This window comes from Parasteatoda tepidariorum, chromosome 1 (genome assembly GCF_982258835.1).
Source record: "Parasteatoda tepidariorum strain Cologne lab strain chromosome 1, Ptep-v5.0, whole genome shotgun sequence".
Taxonomy (NCBI): Eukaryota; Metazoa; Arthropoda; class Arachnida; order Araneae; family Theridiidae; genus Parasteatoda; species Parasteatoda tepidariorum.
Window position 1 is genome coordinate 24,218,771 of NC_141755.1, and position 14,062 is coordinate 24,232,832.

The following is a 14,062-nucleotide window of genomic DNA, read 5'->3' on the forward strand; positions in this document are numbered from 1 at the left end:
CACAACTGAAGAGTAACTGATTCAGTTCAGCCTCGTAGATTGGACATTTCTATTCTATGAAGAGAATTAACATACTTACCAACATCCATGGTCCATACAATTCACTATCCATGAAACCATGCACAATGAACTTAGTGGGATTGTCTTTATTCAAGTTCGATTCAGTAAAGGATTCTTTATCACTGGCCACAAGCACGTGCGATTCTTTGGCATTTTTTCTGGTGTACAGAAGTGATCTAGCGTTAATAGTTGCCCTGTCATGTGGGAGGACATTAACGGGTCTGTGCAACAAACTCTTGAAGTCATCTGTTATAGCGAAGCAACCCAGCTCCTTCATACACACTTCCTTTTCTTTGTAACAAAAAAAGAAATAAAAATGCCAATTATTATATACATGATTTTTTAACCAAATTTATGTCATTGAATGTTTGTTCTTTTAATCATATACATTGTCAAACTGCTTGTCAAGGATTCAGATTAAACTTTTTCTGCAAATGACGGCGATATAAATATTCCAATTTATAAAAAGTAACATTGTGGATTTATATCCTTTCTACCTTTAACGCGCAAGAACCCCTGATAAAAATAATGTGGATAAGTTCTGGTACACCTACATATCTTAGCAATAATTTAAGTTTTTCTTTTTACTTACATGCTATTCACTTGTAAATGCAAAGAGCTTCTTCAATGTTTTTCACATTCGATGGTATACTTTTATTTATCTAAAATACTACCTTTTTGAGGTTATGTTTTAGTGAGGTTTTTGTGTATATTTTTTTCCAGTTGAATGTACATAGTTAATACAAAATACAACTTTTAATCACCTAAAATTATTTTTTAAGTGACATCACTGGGTTCAGATATAGTTATGATTGCTACCAAACTTAGTGATTTCCTTAAAATTAATAATTATTATCTTCATCATTTTTTATGTACTAGCTTATCCTTTTAAACGTTTTGATAAAAAATACTAAATCAAAATAAAAAAATAATAATAACAAAGTTTCGTCATACAAATACCAAGCCATTCAATAGGAACTCTTCCGCCACATTGTCATGAAACCCGTTAAACTTCTTAACATTAGAAGAGGTCTGACATCTCGTTATTTGGTTTTTGAGCTTCTTCCGTAAGGGTAATTCCTATGTAACATATGTGACAACCTTCTTTCATTTTATGTAAGTTTTTTTTTTTTTTTTTTACATGATTGCCAACGGAAAGGAAGAAATTTTAGCCTTTTTTCTATTTTTATTATTTTTTTAGCCTTTTATATAAATAGATTATTAGCTATAGTTATTTGGAAGACACTATAATCCATGTAATCTATCAGTCGAAAGAAATATGACTAAAAATTCATCATGGCTTTGTATAATATAGATTCAATTGATATTTTAACAGCAAGAGAAGGCTTTAAAATGTTGATTTCTCCTAAAAATGTATGTTTAGCATCTAATTACAACTGTAATTATCAATCAATTATCTATTTTTTTTTAAATAATTCGATGAAATTCTCAAAAACTACGGACATTTTGATTTAGTAAATTCTAAAATAAACATGTTATTTGTATCATTTAAGAATTTTAAAGCAATATTTTAGAGTTTTTTTCTTTTTTCAATATCAAAAAAACAATCGTATCAATATTTTATGTAGATACATCTGTTTCTTGTTGATCGGAAACATGGCAGCTGGGGCAGGTGATAAGATTTTCCTATCATCTTAGACATCATTTTAAATGACGTCACAAATTTTTCTTTGCAATATATGAAAAAAGAAGAAGAAAAAAACGACTGCCATATTAAAAACAAAAACATTCATAATGTAACGCACCAAGTATTTTTTATGTTGGGTAGTTCTAGCAGCACCTTTTTAAAAATAGGTATACTGAATTTTCAAACCGAGTAGCTAATATGAATCTAACTCTAAGTAATAATCTGTCATATACTACGCTTATGCATATTTACGTACAGTGTGCAAAAAAAGGAAAATCTCTGAATAACTTTTGAACTAATGATTGGATTTTCGCGCACTAAGATTTGGGGGCCTAACTTTAAATGTACTAATTTGTTAGTGCAGGCGATATTTTAAGCTACGAAATTAGACATAAAACATTCTTTCTATTAATAATTATATTGTTTTTCCCCCGGATTTGGATTTTTCACCCTCTAATTGTGGGGCAGGGGGTAGTCACAATCTACACAATACGGTCCTAATAGTTTGGTCAGGAGAGAGCTAGAATGTTTTGGCTTTTTAATGCTAATTTTGCATTTTGTGCTTTTCGCTATATCTTTAGAACTTTTTGAGCAAATCAAAAACTTTTTGCAAACAATTATGAAATTAATTTATCCAATGATAATTCCATGCAAAACACAATTTTAAGTAACTATTTACTATTTTTTATTTTATTTATTAATCGTTGGGAAAATGTTGATCTATAAGGTATACATTTTTTACATCATTTTAAAGAATGTAATTGCGTGACAATATGCAAAATTTAAACAAAATTGATCGAAAACATCGAATTGAAATTTGAACGAAATTTAATAACTATTTAACCGGATTTCGTCTAAATTTTGTATTTTACATAATCTTTTTTTTTAGTGTACAGAAAAAAAATGCATTGTAAATTATGCAAAATTTAGAGGAATATTTTAATATTAAGTTTACCCACATATTTACATTAGGAGACAGCAACCTTATTATACATACACAAGTTTTATAGTATTTTTGATATTCTTAAGAAGTCTACAAAATAATGTATAACAGTGCATTATTTTTATTATTAAATAACATCCGTTATTAAATACCGTGTTAGAAAAATAACGAATCTATTGAAGACAGCTTTTTGAAATTGTTCTCTATTTTTCATTTTTAACCTCTTTTTTTGTAGATAAAATAGACTTTTATGGGATGCTAAACTATTCTACAGCGTTAGCTTTTCAGGCGCGTAAAATTTGGAATCACATTTTAACATTTATTAATCTAGATTTTTCTGATTTTTTCTACACTATATTAGAAAAATTTTACTCTTTCTTCTAGAATAAGTTTTTTCGTTACTAGAGAACTTCATTAATGTAACATTGGGAATAACCACCTGAAAGTATGTACTGAAATAAAATTATTAATTCTACCTTATATAAATAAAGAAGAATTATATAAGGTAAAAATAATAATATTTATTAATATTAGCTTAACATTTTTTTTTAAAATAAAGAACGTGTTAAAATAGTTTTTAAATTTTCGAAAAACTTACATACTCTAGATGCATAGTTTTGGTTTGCACGTTTTCGTTATCAAAAAAATGTTTTGATGCGTATTGTTTTATTTATAAATAGTACTATGAAGTGAGAAAAAGATCAAATGTTTTTTTTTCCTCGTATTTTTGGAAATGATTCTATAGATGGCAGTTTTCCAAAATCATTATTTTGGTTCTGTTTGTTTTGCTGTTTAAAATAAAGCATTTTAAGGCAAGTTACTGGAATTCAAAAATTTTTTTACACCATTAGGTTTCATGTTGCCTAAAATTTGAAACCACGTTTCAACATTTTATTGAAATTCTAATGTATATAAAGACAACTTAATATTTGCAAATGTTGTGTAACAACAAACATAATTTATTGTCTCTATTTTTTCATGTAAAAATTAAAATTAAAGTCAGTTTATAGACTTCTTTGTAAAAACAGGTGTTTCAAATTAGAAACCATTTTACATTAAAAATACAATTGTGTTATTATACTATGTAATAGAAACTATAGATGTCTTACTTCCCCAAGCATCGACATCGATATCCAAACCTCTTTGAGCCGTATCATTGCCACCAATTGGACTTCCATACGTCACCGATGCACACCAAATGAAACACAACGCCAAAAATATGGTCATTTTTTAGCTCTTCGGTGGGGACACCAGCTAAAAGATCAGTTTATTCTACAAACGTTACTTAAGTAACTTTTTTTATATTATCAGATAAACCAGAGCAAACGATAGAGGACAAAATGATTACGCTCTAGCTTGACGAGATAAAATATTCTGAAAAATGACACCTGTTAATTGGCTCACTGAATTAAAATAGTTTGAAGCCTTAGTTGTATCTTTGGTACTTATATATTTTCAGTAATTTTGGTAACAGATGTTTATATCAAAGGATTACGTACATTTTTTATTTACTTTTAACTTTTTGATGAAGCATATTTGAAATAAAAGATTAGTAATCAGAAATAAGGTGATAAATTGAGTTGTTTATTACATTGATCTCTGCCTTACTGATTAATAATGTGTTGATCTCTAATTCACGGAAAAAGTGAAATCTGCTATATAAAATGCGTCAAATTATCATAATATTTCATAATTTTTCATTATGTTAACATAACGTGAGGGAAACGGACAACCCTAGGTATAATTTTATCCTGGCTCAATAAGAGAGCAAAAAATTGGTACAGAAAAGGCCCTATAAGAAGATTATTTATAGTTTGTCTGTAGGAAGAACTTCCTTTGTCATGAAGTCAAAGGCCGTGTGCTGCTATGGAAACAAGAAATACCTCATTTCAAACAGGAGAGTTTCTCTCTCCCCTGATTTCCTTTTTCTTTTCTATTCCCAGACAAAACCTCTCTTAAATATTGACTTAAACCTTTTAATTTAATCAAACCTTGTAACCATATTCACCGCCACTGCTCCAGATGAATGGCGAGGGGAGTTCATTCCGCAGATAGGCTATGGATTGCTAGGGTAAATGGTGGAGGGAATATATAGACTAAAACGGGCAAAACTATATGAACTCGATATGGGCTGTGTAATGGCTATAAAATAGGGATCGGATGATTCTAAATATACTTATCTAAAAAAATATTGGTCGATAATTTCTCCTCTAACCATTATTTAACAAATATTTAAATATTTATCCTATGATGGTCCGAGTTATGCTTCTGCTTGAGGTTTGATGAATTTTTGCGATTACTTTTCCATTATCAAAAGTTATACTGTTAGTTAGTACAGGAAATAAATAATCTGTCTGTGGTAAATTCATAACAGTGACCGAATAAGCAAATAAAAATAAAAACCTATGTTGACCTAATCTGACCGTACGAAGGATATAAATGATCTTGTTTCAATAACTTGCAGATAAATACAGTTAGAATGTCAGATTTTTTAAGTTATCTCGTGCTAATTTTTGCAGTAGAAGTTAACTCCTTTCTGCATCCAATCTCATCTGTAACAATCTCCTCATTTCTCCTTTCTGTAACAATGTATAATTTCCCAATCACTTCGAAATTAAAATTTAATAAAACTCTTCTTATATTGTTGTTGCTGGCCCACACGGTTAGCGGAGCTAAACCAAGTCCATGACTCCAGAGACTCTGATGAGCAAGTCTGTAACAAAAAGTGGATCTGAAAAGAGGTCCACTTTAGAGATATTTAGGCATTGAAGTATATGTTCAGGAGTAGCTTGTTGGTCGTTACACTTAGTGCAAACAGGGAAAACTTTTGAACCATTACTGAACAACATAGTTCTTAGGTGACCGCTTCGAAATCTTGATATAACCGTCTGATCCCGCCTGCTGCACTGAAGGGTCAGGCTGCCACCTGAGCGGTTGCACTGATACCAATGATGAACAGGAGGGGCCACAGGATCACGAAGCCTGTTAAAACGGGAGTGGAACTCCGAGAAAGTCAGAGATGCCGAAGAATGCAGGGGCAGATCAGTTCCGCTCTTAGCCAAGGAGTCTGTAATCTCATTACCCTCAACATCGACATGAGATGGGATCCATTGCAAGTGTATATTATGGGAGAAAGAAAGGGTCTTCAGCTTGTTTAAAATTGAAACTCCATCACTGTCACCCACCCCATGCCAATCCGAAAGGTGTTGGATTGCACTCCTACTATCGCTCAAAATCCAGATGTCATTTGATCCTGGAAAAGTAAGCACAGCGCCCAATCCAGCATCTATAGCGATCAGCTCGCTGCGAAAGACAGAGCAGTGATCAGGATTTCCCAACTTGATATGGTAAGAGCCGTGGTTGGATCTGACGAAGACACCACTGCCAGAACAAGAATCGGCATTCCTACTGCCATCTGTATAAATAAGAGTTGCCTCGCTCGGAATGCTGTTGATCAATTCAAGAGCAATTTGTCTCAGATACTCAGGAACGTCAGAAGATTTCTGACATGTACAGGAAGAAATGGGTGGAAATACACTCTCTGGAGTCCCTCGCTTGGATCAACACAAGAGTTCAGATAGTGCGGCTCAACATTTTCTGAAGTCAAATTATCACCGATCCCTAGACTGAAAGGGCTGTTTCTCTTGAGCCTTTGGTTTCTCTTATATTAAAGACTTGCATTATCAAACATGATGGAATGAATATGAATATGATATAGAATCGTTTGTGGTAATAAAAAAATGAATAAAAAACATTTCTTGGAAAAAAAATGAAAAGCGCTTAATCAATTTTACTTAAAATGAGTGGACTACTTTGCATGTTTTGATATGTCAGCGAAATTCATTATTTTTACTATAGTTAATCTGCAATATGCAAATCTACAAAATTGAAATCAACCAAAATAAAGAAGTCTCATTGTCATCATGTCACAGATTTTGATGAACATTTTTTGTAGAAAAACTCATTAATAAAAAGGGCTAGAATAATTTTTTCGGAATATTTGGACGAAAATTACGATAAGAGGGCTATTTAGAAATTCGACTCGAATTTAAAAAAAAAAATGGCGTTGCAACGAATGATGGCTCGTATATTAAAAATGTCTATATCTTTTTTATTTAAGCGAATGAGCCGATTTTTTTAAAATTTTGATGTCATTAGAAAGAAAAAAGTAAACTCTATGTAATTAAACTATTAAAATGCTGAAAATATTTACATAAGTTTTTATAAAATTTAATTTAAATATCTTTTGGGGAAATTTTTTTAGCATATTTCAAGAATTTTTTACTGGTTAATAACAGCTTTTATCATCTTATCTTTTCCCAAAATATCATATTTTTTCAACAGACAAAGAAAATCAAGAGGATGTTTTTTGTCTTTATAAATTTAAAAAGTAGTTTTTAGCTAAATTAATTCAAAATTTTTATTGCACAAAGTTTCTTTACCTCAATTTTTTTCTCGTAATGTTAAATCATTTTGATTGATTCGTTATTCTCTCTTTATTAATTTTAATTGATTTGACAGATTGATTTTTGACCTCTTGTTTTTTCAAAAATAATAATGTCATCGTTTCAATATAAAAGAAATCATGATGGTATTTTGTGATTTTGTTCAGAAAAGAAATTTAAGAGTTGTTTTTAGTCAAAATTATTCAAGGTTTTAACAGCACAAAATTAAAGTTTTTTGACCTCAATTGTTTTTGTGTAATATTAAATGTTATACTTTTGAACGTAAAAGAGCTCCAGAAAGTTTTTTTTTTGTCTTACTTTCAGTTATTAAAAAAAATAAAAAGTAGCTTTTTGTCCAAATATTTTTAAAACTTTTTTGGGTGAAATAGCAAAGTTCCCCGAAATCAATCAAATAAAAAAACTCATTCTTGATTTTCTGATAGTGAAAAGTAAGACATTTGACTATAAAAAAAATGAGATCAAGAAACTTCGATTTTGATTCTCCTTAAAATAATAAATCGCAATCGCCGGCGACACTGCTTTGGATATTCAGCTTATTTTCACATTCTGTTTTGCTGTGTTACGGCTTATTCGGCTTAAATTATAACGACTTAGAAACGTGAATATAGAAGGAGGTGTAGAAAACTGTACAAAGAGTACTATGAAATATAAAAAAAATTATATTCGATAAATAGATAGAGAATTATTAACTGCTAAATTTGCAGAAAAATCTCGATGCAGGCTATCTTGCAGGCCGCAGCAATGAAACTACAAACTTGAAATTCCACATGCTGGAAGAACCAGGTTTGTTTATGAACTTAACAGAAATTCCTCTGGAGAAATGTATCCGAGATAGTGGATTGGACCAAAGAGGCACTCTCTGGAATAGGTCTTTCCAGGTTTTGTCTTACGCTGATGACATCGGCATAATTGGAAGGTCAGAAAGGGATGTCAGAGAGCCTTTTCGAGCTCTCGAAGCTGCTGCCACAAATATGGGCCTTGCTAGTAATGAAGAAAAGACAAAATTCATACAATTTTCATCCTCTACTGTAAATTACAGTGCCCTTTTATGTATTAATGGTTAAAACTTTGATAGGGTTAACGAATTCAAATAACTTGGCAGTGTTGTTAATGATTAAAACATTCTTAGAGCAGAAATCAACAATAGAGTTCAAATGGCTAATAAGTGTTTCTTTGGACTGAGGAGACAGCTAAGATCGAATCTTCTCCGCCGAGAAACAAAGTTAAGACTCTATAAGGCACTCATACTACCTCTGTGCTACTTTATGGAAGTGAAACTTGGACCCTAAATTCAGATATACAGCGAACACTAGACGCCTTTGAAAGAAGTATCCTCAGAGCCATCTTTGGCGCAATTCAAGAAAGGGGATGCTGGTGAACCAGATATAATTTCGAGCTCTACCTTCTCTACAAGCAGCCCCAAATTTCACAAATAATTCGCAGTAATAGGCTGAGATGGCTGGGCCATCTATGGAGAAGCCCTGAAAATAGCGCCATGAGAATAGTCATATTTAAGAACCCTGAGGGGTCACATACCAGAAACTGACACCCTACTAGATGGCTCAACGACATCAAAAATGATTTGAAAACTCTAAGGCTTAGAAATTGGAAGGGAATTATCGTGGATAGGAGGAGCTGGCATTTGTCAGCTGTAGAAACAACCAAGGCCTGCAAGGGGCTGTTGCACTGACAAAGAAGAAGCAGAACAGAGCAGAAATTGCCATTTGTTCGAAAGTTATTGAATTATAAGTACTTTTTGGTAAATTTTTTCACTTTTTTTTTGCTTTATGTTGTATTGTTTTATTGCTAATGTAACATATATTTTGCAAATGATCAAACGGGGAAATCTCGAGTGAGCCACCAGCCATCAGCATGAACTTTTTATAAATGACACTGTTCACTTGGAGGATGGATGACCTAGTTAGTTCTTACTTTCTTACTACGAAGAAAGGGGAAAGTGTGATTTATTGGGAGAGTATCATCACATTGGATGACAAAAAGAGTTTTCGAGGGATACAAGTAGGATTCCCGCCAGTAGGGCGACAATTGTCGCCAAATGTTCTACAAATGTTGCTAAAATCATACACAAGGGCGGGAAATTTGTAGTCTTGAAACTTAGCAATTTACAAAATAGTAGCCATAAATAGTTTTTTGCATCGAATTCCACGCATTTAAAAAATATTTGTTGTACTAATTTATTCCTCTATGCGTAGAATGGAAATCAAATGCGTGGTATTCAATAACAAAAAGAGAAAATTTTAAATTTAAAAGTTTTGATTTAAATGTTTAAATTTCAAATTTAAATGTTGTGTTTTGAATTCATGTACTGGCAGTAAATTTATTCATTAATAAAAGGATTTTTTTTTTGCTCTTTTAGAATTGACTTCATTTAAAATTTTAAAATATTTTAATAATGAATTTTTAGTATAATTATTTTGTTAGTTCTTACATTCTCTGTTTTCTTCATATACTTATTTATTTAATCTCAGCGTTTTAATCGTTATGTTGAATATATTTACTAATATTATTTTAGCTTTTTTACACTTGATTTTAATAACCATCAATTTTCGATCATTATGGGCTAATGAATCTTATTAGTTAAAATTGTTGATGTGTACCATATGTAATTGTAAACTTTGATTTTTCTCAAGTTTGAATACCATATTAATTTTTTGGACCACTAAATGAATGCCTAGGTGGTGTTACTGGACCACTAAATTTCCATTGTTAGTACGGACCCGAGATAGAAGAGAAGCTTCAGAGAATGGGCCAATAACTACTGGCGTTATTAATAAGAGAGGGTGTCATGTATTTTATCTTCAGTGTAAATTCGCCTTGCAGCGACTCAACTCAACTCCACCTTTTGTTATCCCGCGCTAGTCAGTTGTTGTTCAGCTTTAAACGTAACAAGATGTAAACCTCACCTTCTCCCTAATAAAATATGATTTACCTTGATTCTTGTATATAATAATTTGGCGACGAGGATAAAAGAATAATAATGACGGAACTCAATCAATTAATTACAACTCTTCAAGAATTTGTTCAATCAGTAAAATCAACACCAGAATCGAAACGAAGCCCAAAAGATGTCATCGCTACTCAAAACTTATCATTTGATCCTTTTGATGCCGCTGTCGAATCCTTTGATTGTTATTCTCAACGACTTGAAAATTATTTCAAATTAAAAGGACTGTCAGCAGATGATCCAGAAACAGAAGAATTAAAGGTACTCGTATTAATTAACTGTCTTGGCTCACGACAATACCAGCTGCTTTCGAGTCTTACTGCACCGGATATTCCGTCGACAAAAACATTTCAAGAACTGCTATTGCTTTTAAAGAAGCATTTATCACTGAAACCGAATGTTCTTACCGAACAACATAAATTTTTTTCTAGACATCAACATCAAGGTGAGTCGATTTCTACTTTCGTTTCTTCATTGAAAGATTTAACAAAAAATGCTGAATTCAAATCTGAATGTAATTCTAATAACTGTTCTAAATCTATGTTAAACTTATTATTACGATCACAATTTATCAGAGGTTTAGCTGATGCCGATATTCGTGAAAAATTATTGCAACAAGGTGATGCTACATTTGATAAAACTATTGAAATTGCCTTAGCAATTGAAGCTGCTAAAATCGAAAATAAAGAAGTTTATAAGAGTAATCATCCTAATTTCATTAATAAAATATCAAGTGGCTATATAAAGAAAAAATTCAACAGTAATTTTCGAAATTCCGAAAACGAAAGTAAACATCAAAACAGAAGTAGATCAAAATCGCCTATGAAAAATAAAAGCAGTATTAACTTTAAAGAACTTGGATTAGAGGGATTATGTTTACATTGTGGAAAAACAAATCATAAAACTCAAGATTGTTTTCTTAAAAATAAATTACGATGTAAATCTTGCATGAAACGAGGTCATTTAGCTAACGTATGTATATCAAAACAGTTCAGAAATAGATCTAGAAATCGAAATATAAATCAAATAACAGATGATTCTAATGAACTAAGTACTAACGTAAATCAAATTTATGATGTATTTTTGAACGATTTCAATCATGATGACAGAATGTATGTTCCAGTTAAATTGAATAGCATTGAACATCGCTTCGAATGCGATTCCGGAAGTAAGATTAGCATAATAAATAATGACGAATTCAAAAAATTATGCCTGAATGTTCCGATAAAAAAAACGAATGTATCTTTTAGAAGTTATACGGGACAAATTTTTAAGCCTCTTGGTGTTGCTCAGATTAAAGTATCATATCAAAATAAATCTAGCTTTGAAGATTTGTATGTTGTTTCGATAAAGAAAAATTCTATATTAGGGCGTGATTGGATTAGAAACTTGAATATTAATTTAAATGATCTTCACATTATTTCTGCACAAAATACAAGTATTAAACCCAGCATTTCTTCTACTGATTTTTCTATACAGAAAATTATTGATTCTTTTTCTGATGTGTTTGAACCTAAAATTGGTTGCATTCCTGATTATACTTGTACACTAAAGCTAATTCCAGATGCAAAACCCATTTTTATTAAACCACGTACTGTACCGTATGCTTTAATATGCTTTAAAACAAGAATTAGATAAATTAGAAGCGGAAGGTGTAATAGAAAAAATAGACGTATCAGAATGGGGTACACCCCTAGTAGTTGTCCCAAAGCATGATGGCACAATTCGTATTTGCGCAGATTTTAAAGTTACAATCAACAGTCAACTTCAAAATGCCAGACACCCAATTCCTAGAATTGAGGACATTTTCAATAAATTACGCGATGGGAAATATTTCTGTACGCTCGATATCCACAAAGCATATTTACATTTGAAAGTCGATGAAGAAAGTGCAAAATATCAGACTCTTTCTACTCATAGAGGTATATACTTAGCAAAAAGATTATTTTTCGGAATAAAAACTGCACCAAATGAATTCCATAAATTTATTGATCAGTTTGTCCAAGATTTGGATGGAACTATTGCCTACTTTGATGATATTATCATCCAAGGAAAAGATAAACAAGATTGCCAGCAACGTTTAATTAAAGTATTAGAAAAGTTACGGGAACATAATTTGCATCTTAATCTTAACAAATGTAGATTTTTCGAGGAAAAAGTTCAGTATTTGGGACATGTTATCAGTTCTGCTGGACTACACAAATCACCTGATAAAATTCAAGCTATATCCGAAACACCTCGACCAAACTCCGTTGATGATGTTCGTAAATTCATTGGACTTGTCATGTATTATTCTAAGTTCATTCCAGATGCTTCCAGCCTACTTCATCCACTAAACAAATTCTTATGTAAAAACGCACGTTTCCGATGGACTGCAGAATGTGAATCTGCGTTCATAAAAGCAAAATCAATTATAACCAGTGACCAGATTCTAGTGCCTTTCAATCCAGCTCTTCCAGTAACATTAGCTACTGATGCCAGCCCTTTTGGACTTTCAGGAGTTCTTTCACACACTATGCCAAACGGTATAGAGCGTCCTATCGCTTTTGCTTCCAGAAGTCTCACAGTTGCCGAGAAAAATTATAGTCAATTGGATCGTGAAGCTACAGCTGTGGTTTGGGCTTGCAAAAAATTTTACGATTATATTTTTGGCAGAAAATTTACCTTGATTCTCGATAACAGAGCCATTTGCGCTATCTTCCATCCAGAGAAAAGCCTCCCAGTTATGACTGCTTCAAGAATTCTTCGATATGCTCAATTTCTTTCGAGTTTCGATTACACAATTATACATAGAAAATCTGAAAAGCATACAAATGCTGATTACCTTTCAAGAAATCCTCTTCCACTACCAGTTAATTACGTCAACTGTATTGATGAATCACAAGCACTCCAGCAATTTATCATAAATTACATTTCAATTGAAACGATTACAGCAAAACAAATTCAAACAGAAACAGAGCTTGATCCTGATCTTAAAAAAATAAAATACGATATTGTTATTGGAAACAAGTTTGATCCCAGTATAACCATTCAAGATGGAATCCTATTTAGAGGAAATCGAGTTATCATTCCTAAATCTCTTCAACCTGAAATGCTCAAGCAACTACATTCTACACACATAGGAATTGTGAAAATGAAAGCTTTATCTCGAAACTACTGCTATTGGAAAAACATTGACACCGATATTGAAAACATGGTTAAAAGTTGCCGTGAATGCTGTGATGTAAGAAAAAATCCAGCGAAAGCACCTCTTCACATATGGGAAACACCTGAGAAAAATTGGCAACGCGTGCACATCGACTATGCCGGACCCTTCACGGAGCATCAATTTTTAATTGTTGTGGATTCACTTTCAAAATGGCCTGAAATTTTTGCTATGAAGACATCTCCTACATCATCAAACACAATTTATTATTTAGAAGAAATTTTTAGTCGTCATGGATTACCTGAAATTTTAGTTTCTGATAATGCCGCAATTTTTAAGTCGGCTGAATTCCAACATTTTTGTAAGTCAAATGGTATTAAACAGCGTCTTATTGCTCCAGGCTATCCAGCTACAAATGGCCAAGCAGAGCGCTATGTCCAGATATTAAAAACGAAATTAAAATGCATGAAGTATCATCCAGGTTCCCTCCATAGTAAATTATGCAAACTACTTTTCCGATACAGAATAACACCACTTAACAATGGAAAAACTCCGTCACCGTCAGAAATGTTATTTGGTAGAAACTTAAGATGTGAATTCGACTTAATCAAACCAACTAAAGGACTAAAAAATAATGCCTAGCAGCCAGAATTTAACAAAAATTTCAAGTTAGGAGAAAGAGTACAGTCTCGCAACTATACATCATCTGCTAAATGGAAGTACGGAACTGTTGTTGAAAAACTTGGACGACTTCACTACCTCATTGAATTAGACGACGGTTATGTGATCAAGCGTCACTTTAACTAATTAAGAGCTTGTCAAGTTGAAAAATCAA

General features: G+C 32.1%; 1 protein-coding gene across 2 annotated transcripts in view; it reads right to left on the reverse strand.

Annotated features, from left to right (window-relative positions):
- The window catches only part of LOC107437887 (pancreatic lipase-related protein 2), a 29,219-nt gene extending 25,319 nt beyond the window's left edge, over positions 1-3,900 (reverse strand). For both annotated transcript variants that reach the window (XM_087160338.1, XM_087160337.1), the window contains exons 1-2: positions 3,761-3,900; positions 80-351 (exon numbers count right to left, since the gene is read on the reverse strand). In XM_087160338.1, the coding sequence (XP_087016464.1) occupies positions 80-351; positions 3,761-3,878 (390 nt within the window). In that variant the 5' untranslated portion in view covers positions 3,879-3,900. The remainder of the gene's footprint in view (positions 1-79; positions 352-3,760) is intronic.
- Between the last annotated feature and the right edge of the window lie 10,162 nt (positions 3,901-14,062).